Raw genomic sequence first — 12,068 nt, 5'->3', positions numbered from 1 at the left:
GGTCTTGGAGAATTTTCAAGTTAACTCCCTCTTCATCAAGCGCTCCAAGTGCACGTTCGTTTCCAACTCCGCCTCCTACCTCGGCCATATATCGGCCAACAGCGTGGCAATGGATGGCGACAAGGTGGAGGCCGTAGCGACATGACCGGTGCCGCGTTCCGCTCGGGGCCTACGCGGATTCTTGGGTCCTGCGGGCTACTACCGCAAATTCATCTAGGATTTCAACATCATCATGGCGTTGCTCACCAAATTGCTCAAGAAGGAGGGCTTCCGGTGATCGCTAGAGGCGGACACGACGTTCCAAGCACTCAATAACAACCTGTCTACGACGCTCGTGCTCTAGTTTCCGGCCTTCTACAGGATGTTTATGGTGGACTTCGACACGTCAGGATTAGGGTTTGGCGCCATTCTTCACCAAGGCTTTGGGTCCGACCGTTTGCAGCACGCCACATCAAGCTTGCCGCCTATGAATGGGAGTTGATCGGACTGGTTCAGGCAGTGCGCCATTGGCGCCCTTATCTCTTGTTTCCTCTCGTTCCCATCTACTCGTGCTCTCTCGTTCTTCCGCCGTCGACAGCACCGCCACGGCGCCTGGTCGCCAGTTCAAGCCTCGGCCACCAATCCGCCATCGGTACTTCCTGCGCCAGAACTCAGGTTCTATCAGCCACGTCTGAACGGGTGCTCGGTGAGATTCGAGAAGGTCAGAAGAATCGTGTAAGTGAAAACTCATCGGAGAAACAGAACCCGTTTTTGTCAACCATCTCTATGAGCACAGTTCCTGTCGTTCTAACACGAACAGTGGGAAGCTTCATCTGTAGCTTTCCCTTTTCCAGAACATTCAAGAAAGAAGGCTTAACAGCCTAAATCAAAGAGCCTCCTTCAAAGAGCAGAAGAATCCTACTTAGATAAAGCAACCTAAAGATAAATAAGAGCAACTCCTTCAAAGAAAACGAGAAGGGCCTCTTGAAATGCCCATATATAAAAGAAAGAAATGCCCTATTGCAAGCGTTGTCAACAATACATTAGGAATGTGAGGCAAGCAACTATTCTTTATGCATAGACAACTGCATCCTTGGGTAAAAGGTAGACTCAAAAGCTGCTCACTAACACAACCTCTTCTAGTCACCATGGGATGAATATGTGGAGAATGGGGAAGTAGAAGAGACAGGAGAAATGGGGGAAGATGATTCAGTAGTAGGAGTAGTGAAAGGAGTAAGTAAGTACTTGGAGAGGGGATGAGGTCGAAGAAATGGAGCTGGTAATAGGAGCGACAGGAGAGGATAATTTAGCAAAGGGAGAGAAGAACTTGTTCATTGAACACCACATGTCGACTGATGTACATCCGGGCAGACATTTGCCTCCCGTGAGCAGAATAATCCAGAGAAACACAGGGTAACGATCTTGAAGCGATTTGTGTAAGGATGTAGACAAGCAAAGCATAAACAACCTATAACCTTCAAAAAGGTATAATCAGGAGGTCGAGAAGTACTTGCATAATCAGTCCCGGATAGAATGGTGGTTTCTTTGGTCTGAGAACACACACCACAAACTCTTGCACTCGATGAGGGAACGTTCGTAAAACTACGTGACTTTGCTTTGTCCCCAGGGATCCACCACAGGTTGGGTTTGAGAGCCGTGTTTTTGTGTCAATCTGTTAGTTACCTTCCGTTTTTCTTGGTGAAAGCTTGGTTATTTCTTGGATGACATCTGATCTTGTTTTCATCCAGAGCGAGACACATGAATTGTTGGCTCTAGTTTACTACGACAGCCTTCAAAATGTGGTACCCTTTTATGATCAAAGAGCTACTTTGCCAGTGAAGGATACAACATGGGAGACATTTTGTCAAAATTCTATGAAGCACTTTGAGAAGGCTTTTGAACTCAAGTAATCTAACACTCCTAACCTGTTTTCATGTTCTGACAGATGTTTGTCGCATATGCAATGATATGATGCTTATTTACTTGCAGGGTGCAGTGGCTTCATGCTTTTTACCTTGGAAAGCTATGTGAGAAACTGGGGCATTCCTTTGCTAAGGCATTTTCATACTACAACAAAGCTGTGATGTTGAATCCAACTGCAGTTGACCCTGTTTACAGGATTCATGCATCACGCATGAAGTTACTGTATACTCAAGGGAAACAGAATCTTGAAGCTATACAGGTTTGTCTAGGATGTCACTGATCAGCTTTTTAAGAGCTATTTTTTCCTTGAAAATTTATATGCATCTGTTTAGTTCCTCACTGAATGGTTTAAGTATACTCTTGACTAAGCTATGCTTTTGCATACTGACTGACTGGTGAGTGATGACATGATCACACGAGTTGTTCCACTAGCGAAGCCATGTGGACTCTGATAATCAAATGGGTCGAGCTACCCATGCCAATTCAAAACTTTAATTTGTTTCTTGTTATTGATCTCTCTATAAAGGACTAGCTTTGAAGCATTTTGGTGAAGTGGTCTCAATAATAACCATATCCTAGCCATGATTTGAGATCCAATAGCAATCAAGTGGATGCACTAGCCATGATTTGAGATCCCATAGCTGCCTACTGCCCACACTTGACCTGGCCTACTTTTCGAGAACTTGCCAGGCTATATTAGCTCAATCAAATTAAGATTCAAATGCTGAGTTTCTCTTTAGTCTTGATTGCATGGCAGAGAAGGAAGATGTGTCAATCATTTGTCTTCTGCTTTGACGTTGGAAAACCACAGCCCTGCCTAAGCTTCGATAGTGAAAGATGCGATGTGAGGAAAAACAATGCCATAGTAATAATCATAGATGTATGTATGTTGCCTCCCTTTTCTTTAACTACCATAATAAACAGTAAAAAACCTTGTGTTTTCTTCAGGCATTTTAAAGACATGAACAAAAGTTTCCATTAGTGTTGAGGAGTTTATTTCATTGTCCTATCTCTTTTCCTGCTTGTAAACACTTAAAAAAGTTAATACTGGTATGTGACTGCTGCCTTCAACCTTAGTATGAACCTTAGTGACTTAGTCTTAACCAATAAAGTTCTCTGGGATTATACAATGAAAAAAGTTAGGAGGTATTTTTGCCATATGACTTTATGAGTATTGTCTGCCACCTGTTGTTGATTTCAGGAATTACAATCTCAGCGCAACCCCAGGACAAAATTCCGTCCATCCTTTTTTCCCCACCGAATTGAGATTTTTTCTTTTTAATACAAAAACAAAAAAATGCCGCGGTGAGCGTACATCGCACCATTGTTCGCTGCCTAACCACCAGGCAACATGTGCCAATCTAGTGTAGCTAATTAGCTTTGGTTGCCAACTCCTTTATTCCTAGACTTAAAATTTGAAATTCTAAAATTCTGCGGTCAGTAAAAACAAATCTCAGCACCTGGCGAGAGTCTGGTAACTGCTGGTTAGTGGACGAGAGAATTTCCCTGGTTGATTTTTATGCCATATCCTTTGTTGTTTTGGATTGGCTTCTATTTTTCTTTCCCTCAACTCGTGAATGCTGAGAACTTGCTTGTTTCTTCTGTCCTCACCTGATAAATATCAACACATATCCCAAGTCGGTCTTCTATGACTGACAACTGGAGATTTTGAAGAAAGAAGTGTGGGCATGCCATTACCGCCATGATAAGAATATAACTCTGCTTCGTTTATAGCTACAGATGCAACTTAATGATAAGATATTTCTATCACAGTGCTTCCACCTATTTCTATCACAGTTTTGCACCATTTCATTTTCCAGTGATAACTACTGCTTTACTCTTTTCCATCTTTTCATGTATTATGACTATTGTATACTATTTCCCTATCACTCCTAATCAGAGCATCTGTTGTGAAATAATTCTTTAATAGATAATCAGATGTTAACCTTTTTGGTTATTATAGGTTGTTGCTGACTACACATACAACCAGTCAACAAAGGAGAATGTCTTGAGCATGTTGGGGTCCAGAACTAATGTTCAGCATTCATCTTCTGATCAGAATGGAAATCCTGCTCTAGATAGTAAAGTGGAAAATAAGTTTGTTGAGCCTGATTTACTTGATAAAGTGTGGCACATCCTTTATGATGATTGTCTGTATGCCCTTGGTACTTGTGTGGAAGTGGAGCTAAAGCATTTCCACAAGGCAAGATACAAGCTTGCGCAAGGATTGTATAGAAGAGGTGAAGCAGGGGACCTTGAGCGGGCTAAGGAAGAGCTCTCATTCTGTTTCAAATCTTCTCGGTCTTCCTTTACAGTGAACATGTGGGAAATTGATGGCACTGTTAGAAAAGGAAGGTAAGGTTTATTTTCTTTTGTCTAATGTTGTGATTTATTGATTGATGTATTTAACTGCTACCACTCATTCCCTCCGGTCTGAGTTACTGATTGTTCACTACATGGGCACGGTTTCCTATATACAACTTTAATCATCACTTTTCTAAGTATATAGTGTCAACGAAAAGAATAAACTTTTAATGATGCAGAAGTACTTTTTAGATGAATCCATTAATGTCATTCTCATATGGCAAATCTAAACACTTTTATGTATAGTGGTGGTCAATGTTTTAAAAGTTTGACTATATGTATTCGAACGGCATTTACTTTTGATGATCAATAGCTAACCTGGAAATTTTGGTCTTTCCTTTTCCCAGGAGGAAAAATCCAAATGTTGGTGGATCCAGAAAGAATCTGGAGGTCAGTTTATCAGAAAGTTCACGAAAATTCATTACATGCATCAGGAAGTATATGATACTCTACTTAAACCTGCTGGAGAAGAATAAGGACCTGTCGACTCTGGAGAAGGCATATACATATCTGCGGACAGATAAGAGGGTACCTCCTAACTACAGAATAATTAAGTTAAGCTCTACGTTTTCCCCGGATATTAAAAAACATTTGTTCTCTTCTGTAGTTTGCTTTATGTTTGGGCGATATTGTTCCTGTTGGTCTTGGGAAGTACCTTCAAGTTCTAACGGCAGCAATTCGAAATCCTGAGATTCGTCGAGCTTCTGGTGATGCTCCTGTTGAACAACTACTTGAGAAAATGTTCAGTGTATTCATGGATCATGCGAATTTGTGGGCTGATATAAGCACGATACCAGAGGTGAACTGTCCGGAATTATCAGAAAGCGATCTTTACAGGTAAATTACTCGGTCACAGTGGAATTTATTGTTCTTAAGCTAGATGGTTTTCAAATAGCATTTCCTTGTGGCAGTTATATCCACCAGTACATCTATATGCTTGAGAGTGATGTCCGATTAGATGTTCTGGAAGGACTCAATGAGAAGATAAGAAAGCGTTTCAAGACACCGAAGTTGTCAAATAGCAGCTTTGCTAAGATATGTAAGCATGCTTCGCTGGCATGGTGCCAGTGTATTCTCATCAAACTGGCCACAATCACTCCACTGCCCGAACCCATGGATGCAACCGATCAACCTGCTCCATTATCCAATGGACTTCTACTTTACGTTGATTTGCAACCTGATGAGCTTCTTATCTCATCCCCTGACGCGGCTGCTCAATTCAAAGGCCTTGACATGAATTGGTTCGAGACACTTAACAGAATTAAAAACATTCCAATCAAGCAAATATCTGAAGATAACTTGGATTCTGCTGTTACTGTTATGAAGAGCACTTACAACTTTTATCGAGAGAGCTCTTGTGGAACATTTCCCTCAGGTATTAATCTGTATACAGTAACTCCATCACAAGCGCCTATTGGAGAGCTGCCACAAGGCCCTGCTGTTGTTGATACCCTCGACCTAAGCATCCCAAGAAAGCTCCTTCTGTGGGTATATACCTTGGTTCATGGTCGTTACTCCAATATATCCTCTGTTGTAAAGTACTGTGACGATATGAAGGTATGTTCTGCGTTTCTCCTGATGGTCTCCATGTAACTTCGTCTTCATCCTTATCGTGACATTTCTTTTTTCTGGGCGCAGGCAAGAAATAAAAGAGGAACCCCAACAGTGACTGCGTCATCCCAAGTTGTGCAGCCAATGCCACACAGTAATGTTGCTTCTCAAGGTTTCTTCACACGATCCCTGACATCTGATCGTGCTTAACGTATCAATGACCCTTTCGATTTACCTTGATGTGTGTGTGTGTTTGTTCGCAGTTGTAGCTAAAGAAAAGAGTGCCCACCTTGAATCCACTGAAGCAGCGCATGATGCAAATCCATCTGCTCCAGCTGCAGCTTGTGCTCCCCCACAACAAGAAGCGGGCAATGCAAGCACCTCGCAGACCGCCATTGATGCCCAGAATACCACCGCTGCGGCATCTCAACTCACCCGCAGCAGTTCATCGAGGGCAATCGAAAATGCACAGGACGGCGGGGAGAGCAAATAATGAAGGCAGAACTTGATTTTGCAGAATGATAGGCTGTGCTCGATTTGTGGGTGTGGGTGCATGCGATCCCTCTCCTGATGGTTGTCAGTTCCGAGCTCTGTCCTTTGTGCAATTGTTGCCGACTTGCCAAATGGAGTTGGTCGAAGTGTAGACTATAGAGTTATGAAGAGGTGAGGTGCACATTGAAAACAATGGTGAAGCTTGAGCGAAATAGAAGGTGGTGACAAATGTAGTTGAGTAATCCTAGACTGATCTTGTCCATATTTCGGTCCAACAAATAGCAGTAATATGCATGGACCTACTCTGCTTCACTGTATGGTTTGTACCCAAATGCTGGAGTAGTAATTTTTTTAGCTGAAATGCTAGTACTATTTTTACACTAAGAAGAAATCACGTGCTCTTAATTAAATCTCTACTGTATAAATCACGAGTTAGTTTCTTTGTCATATCTTTTTTTATTCTTCTTTGTCACATTATTTACTTTTTTCATCCATTTTCGTCTTCTAGTTTTTTTATCTTGTTATAGGCTATAGATATAGAACTAGTTTTAATAATAAAAAAATAATAAACTATAAGAAAAATTAGTGGATAATCTTCTTTTTTAATCCTATCTGAAATAAAATTATGGTATTGCTCCTGATATATTCGTTCGATGGTACTTCTATGGTGTATCTATATATTAAATTTGTATTTTAATATTACCGTTTTTAATATTTTTATTGTAACGTTCAGATACTTGGTCATTAAGATAAAAAAACACACCCAAATTTACCGAGCTACAGCCTATCATAAGTCGCGTAGGCGGTGGAAACCCGAAATGTAGTAGCTACCCGGCCTGGTCCACACACAATCAGGTCGTGTTGGGCCGGGCCTGACATCATCACCCTCCCCACCGGCCATCCGCAGCCGCACCCCAACCACACCCGACCCCAGCAAGAGTGAGCGAGACCGACGACGGAGAGGAGAGGCGACGGCGATGGGGTTCATCATGGAGTTCGCGGAGAACCTGATCCTCCGTATGATGGAGGACCCGGACCAGCGCGACCAGGCGCAGAGGGAGCACGTCTACCGGATGAAGGAGCGGTGCGAGCGCACCAAGGCGGCATGGAGCCTCCCCCTCCGCCCCTACGGCTTCTGGACCTTCGACCGCTTCAACTCCCAGCTCGCCTGGGACCCCCAGATCAGCCAGTCCGCCGGGCGCCGGGACCCCTACGATGACCTCATCACCCGCCACTCAACCCCGCCGCCGTCCTAGGCTGAGCCCCCCGACCCTCGCGCCGGTAAGCGCCTAACTCTGGCAGATCTCGCTGCTGTTGAGTTGATGCCACTCCGTCGTAGGAATTCGTCGATTTGGTCGAACCGCTCGCTGTTGGGCGGGCTTGGTTGGTGTCGATTGCTGGTTGGACTCCTGCAGGTGGAGTTTGATGTTTAGCGAAAATAGATGTCCAGTTGTTGATTGACTGATTGATTTGCTGGGAGTCCCCGTCGAACGAATTATCTGCTGGTTTGCTTGCTTGATTGATTCCCTTGCTCTAGCTAGGGTTTGGCTAGCTTCCCATTGGTCAAGAGCTCTGCAGATATTGATTAAGCCGGAGGAGTTGGGGCAAACCCCGATTTAGCTACTGATTTCGACTTCCGTAAAGTTAGCTATCTTGCAGTATGGTTGCTGTAAAGAGCAAGCAATTTATGACTTATTGAATTTGTGAGATTATAGTGAATTGATTACTTCCTCATTATCTCCTACCTGTCTCTTTGGGGGAGGTACTAGTAGAAATTTTGGCCTGTTGAACGATGGCATATAGGGAAGTTCAGTTTGATGTTGTGCTCGTTAGGCTTTGTGTCTCCTCTGCAATCTGCTACACTGAACCTTTTTATGTTTTGGGAATGGTGAAAAGGGTGTTCTGCTTTAATTTGGGCTTTTGCAAGTAAGTTCTGAGATAAAAAGCTAGGCTTATATGCGTTGTTTAGAATTTAGATTTCCTGGTGAACATTCAAACTGTGTTCCTTTATATGCGCTATTCTAGTTTGGCACATTTATTAAGCTTAAGGTTGTTTAGAACTATCCATGGATAGGAGTGTGTGGAAGCTAGCAATCCATGCGCCAAAACCATTTTACCTTTATTACTATTACTATACTTACTATTACTAATACCTTTTTATTTTCTTTTTTCATCCTTCTTTGTTGGGTCTTGTTGGGTTTCATCTCTAGTCTACCCTAACTTGTTTGGGACTAAAATGCTTTGTTGTTGTTGTTTAGAAAATCAGTTTCCTGACTGATCAAATGGAGCATTTGTACCTTACTAGTTTGTTTCTCAGATTTATGTCTTCTTAGTGAACCAAATTTCAGTTTGGTTATAGTAGTAGGACACGACTGACTAATCATGTTGTAGAGTTTAGAACTGTTACTGGCAGAGAAATGCTTGCTTTGAACTTGTGTGTTCCATTGAAAACTTATTAAATGGCCATTTGGTTTACATACCATTATACAATTTTAAGTTTCTGTTGAACATCTAATTGCATGAAAAATAAGTATGTTAAGTTTTTCTTTTGGGATAATGTTAAGAAAATCACATTTGTGCTTTTGAAGATATTTTGTCAAGCTTCTAAGTTTTAATTTCTTTGTGATCTGTAAAGCTTTGTTGAATTTGTGATCAACGTTGGAAGTTTTGAGCAATGACTCTTCAGTTTTGTTTTAATTGCACTGATGTAAGGCTTAAACTTTGAACATTTCAACCTTTTTTAAGTGTGTTATCTGTACACTCAATGTTGTCAGATGTGACATCTCCAAACAAACTAAACGCTGGAACCAGCCATGTTCCCATAATCAGTTGGCATTCTGTATTTGATAACGATAATTCAGGCAAAAATTGTCATGATATAAGTTCTGCCGAAGTTCCTAGCTAGGGGTCTACAATACAAGAGAATATAAAACAGAGAAAGAAAAAGAAAACAAGAACAGGACTGTAGGGGAGTTTTAGGTTGTCCGGTACTCAAGCAATTATACTTTGTTCACTCAAGTGCACCAATATATTCCTTGGGTTAATTATGTGCTTATCTCTCGTGCATTATTCCTTTCCTCTGATATTTGATTTGGACCTAAAGTAGACTAAAGCTATATCCATGCTGGATGGGAAAGTTGAGCATAATATGGGTTGTTTTGCCTGTAGCCTTAGTTCAAGTGTGATTGCTATATGCTGTAGTATGTAAGGTCACACCCGTGCACTCAACTATTTTAATTCCTGTAGAGCAAAGGGAAAGAAAAATAGTGATCTGCTCATGCCCACCAACTCAGCTATTCGAATTATTGCCATTTGTATTCATGGAAAGTACTGTTCAGGTGTTCATGGTATGTCTTTATCATGCTTGAGAAACAGGATACTGCTTTGTATAATTTAAACTGACTTGTAAGTCAGCATGAACATGTGAGCCATATGCTTTTACTTAAAGACCCAGTTGTGTTCTTCATGTTTCTTTTTCCTGAGGCTTCATATGGTTTGATTTATTGTTTCTTCATTTCCCTGCAGGTATCCTTCATGACGAGGTGCAGCAACGTCATATCTACTTGTGCTAGCAATAAGAATCTCATTCCTTCAAACTGACTGTGTGTTTCAATGCGTTATCACTGAACCACCCTGTTTTCAGTTTCAGTTCTGCATGGAAGCAGAAGTTCTGTGCTTCCTCCGTTTGATGTCTTTGTATTATGAAATGTTTCAATAATCCTACCGGGCACTCATTTGCCTTCGCTATTTTGGAGAAATAGGTCCGATGGTTACATGTTTAATTCTTATGTCGTTGGATGGTTTGCTAAGAGCTAATGTTTTATAATATCAGTTTTACAATTCTGGTGGTTCGTGATTCAGGTGAGACCTGAGATCATGGTTCGATCAGACGGTGGTCCAGGTTTCCCTGGGCTAGAGTCACTCGACAGTTTGTGTTGGCTTGTCACCTTTTAGCAGCTACGCCCACGCATCGGCTACCAGTAAAGATGGCCAATATGGTCAATTGGGCTGTGACTATTGAGCCAACCCGAGGCACGAGGGTAGATGGGCTGGGTTGGCATAGCTAGCTGGGCTATGTCTAGGTTGGCTAGCACGGGCTGGTTTAGATGGGCCGGTACGGATATGACCTACTCGATCGCCGCTTGGCTGCCCTGCCTCTGGCCTTACCATTATGTTACCATGCCATCTTGCCTTGTAGGCTAATCCTGTCGCAACAGTGTCAGGCTCGGCATGATGACTGATGGGTTGTGCTATGGGCCATATCATCGACATGGCATGACCTGTTAAAGTGTAGCCGAGCTGGGCCTAGATGGGCCTTAGGCTTGGCTCGTTCTGGCCAGTCTGATAGGCTCATTTGGCCACCTCTAGCTACCAGCATCTCACACCACAAAAGTCATTTGGTCACGGGCATGCAGGCCGAAGCTGTGTCGCTCGTACCAGTTACTATCAGACCCTATGAAAAAAAAAGGCAGCGCCATTTGGAAAGGGATTTGGATTTGCCTATCAGCCTCGTATCATAAGCCTACAAGAGTAACAGTTCGTAGCTCTCCAATAGGAACGCAGTTTTGTTGAGTCCATCTGAGCCGGTAGCGCCGTTGTTTCGTCGGTTTGAAGTGCGTCGTCACTTTCACCAGTCGTACGCCGCCAATTGGGTATCAGCCATGGCTTGCACCAAGATACGCAGGTCCTGCTCCGTTGTCCGCACATCGGTGCGTCTACATGGTTGGTTGGACGGAGCCGAGCCCGTGATCTCTTTTTCTTTCGCACCTGTGTAAATGGCCCTTCTATTTGGACCGACGTGACACACACTGACACACCTGGCTACCACATAGACAGACATCCCCCCCCCCCCCCCAAACCCAAAAAAAAAATATCCTAGAAAAAAAACTGTTAGGTTCTAGTTCTTTAGTAGTTTAGCACGTAGCACAGTACCGAGGTGGTGCATATCATCATCATTCGACACTCATGGTAGAAGAAAGTGACGACAAAGCACCATATGCATAGTTTCATTTGCAAATTCTTAATTTCGATAGTGTCATGTCTCCAAGGATTTCGTCGAAACTCAAAGAACCTAGCCGACGTCATCAAATAAAACTATGCAAAACAGTGTTAACCCCCCCCCCCCCCTCACTCCATTTCTACCTTCACTCGTGACGAGAACACATATAATCATGACAACAAGAAGAAAACACCATCGCTAGCTCTCCGTATCACACTTGATTCTACTCGGACCAGGTACGCAAATGCGAACAAAATGCGCGAATATATGTTGATATGCATTGATTTGAGCTTGGTCATGTTCCGAAACCGACACATATAGGTCGAATTTGAATTCAAATTCAAAAAAATTATGAATTTTGGCCGCATTCTCACACAATTCTTCAAATTTTGGCCGATATTTGCAGCATTTGACAAATGTGTTGGGGTTCAAATTTTGAGGCTCTCATGCATTTGTCAACCGTGACTCGGGCATGCAACCAACCATCACCCAAAGGGTCGAAGTGCCACACAGCTTCATGGTGTCAACTCGACTCGACAAGTGGATGTTCGGAGGCAAAAGGGAACAGAAAAGGGTGTCACATGGTTATGCCTTAGGTGTCAACAGCGAGTGACATGCGACGTCTTGCCATCGCGGTTGTGGTCGGTGCCACGGGTCCACCAAAAGCCCACCGCATCTCTGATGGTCTCACTTCGCTGAGTGGCTCTAGTCGTCCAAAAAGATCCCTGACTTGACTTGCCTATCGAATCCAAGACGCCCC

At 42.9% G+C, this 12,068-nt stretch overlaps 2 protein-coding genes across 5 annotated transcripts in view; both read left to right on the top strand.

Annotated features, from left to right (window-relative positions):
- The window catches only part of LOC133915700 (calcineurin-binding protein 1-like), a 33,787-nt gene extending 27,095 nt beyond the window's left edge, over nt 1-6,692 (top strand). Inside the window, exons 14-21 of one of the 4 annotated variants that reach the window (XM_062358964.1) lie at nt 1,728-1,885; nt 1,969-2,161; nt 3,866-4,257; nt 4,614-4,794; nt 4,874-5,103; nt 5,178-5,823; nt 5,905-5,971; nt 6,081-6,692. In XM_062358964.1, coding sequence (XP_062214948.1) covers nt 1,728-1,885; nt 1,969-2,161; nt 3,866-4,257; nt 4,614-4,794; nt 4,874-5,103; nt 5,178-5,823; nt 5,905-5,971; nt 6,081-6,310 — 2,097 coding nt within the window. In that variant the 3' untranslated portion in view covers nt 6,311-6,692. Of the gene's footprint in view, nt 1-1,727; nt 1,886-1,968; nt 2,162-3,865; nt 4,258-4,613; nt 4,795-4,873; nt 5,104-5,177; nt 5,825-5,899; nt 5,990-6,080 lie in introns of all 4 variants that reach the window. The other 3 variants (XM_062358962.1, XM_062358963.1, XM_062358961.1) reach the window with 3 other exon arrangements.
- A 516-nt stretch (nt 6,693-7,208) lies between these two features.
- LOC133915698 (uncharacterized) lies at nt 7,209-10,091 on the top strand. Its single transcript, XM_062358960.1, has 2 exons — nt 7,209-7,590; nt 9,835-10,091. Exon 1 carries the CDS (start codon nt 7,287-7,289, stop codon nt 7,563-7,565), a length of 279 nt encoding a protein of 92 aa, XP_062214944.1. The 5' UTR covers nt 7,209-7,286; the 3' UTR covers nt 7,566-7,590; nt 9,835-10,091.
- Nucleotides 10,092-12,068: the final 1,977 nt, after the last annotated feature.

Source organism: Phragmites australis, chromosome 4, assembly GCF_958298935.1.
Source record: "Phragmites australis chromosome 4, lpPhrAust1.1, whole genome shotgun sequence".
Lineage (NCBI taxonomy): Eukaryota > Viridiplantae > Streptophyta > Magnoliopsida > Poales > Poaceae > Phragmites > Phragmites australis.
The sequence above is the reverse complement of the archived record's forward strand: the minus strand, read 5'-3'. Positions and strand labels throughout refer to the sequence as shown.

Excerpts from the sequence above, each read along its gene's own strand:
- LOC133915698 (XM_062358960.1), top strand. The coding sequence starts at position 7,287 with ATGGGGTTCATCATGGAGTTCGCGGAGAACCTGATCCTCCGTATGATG.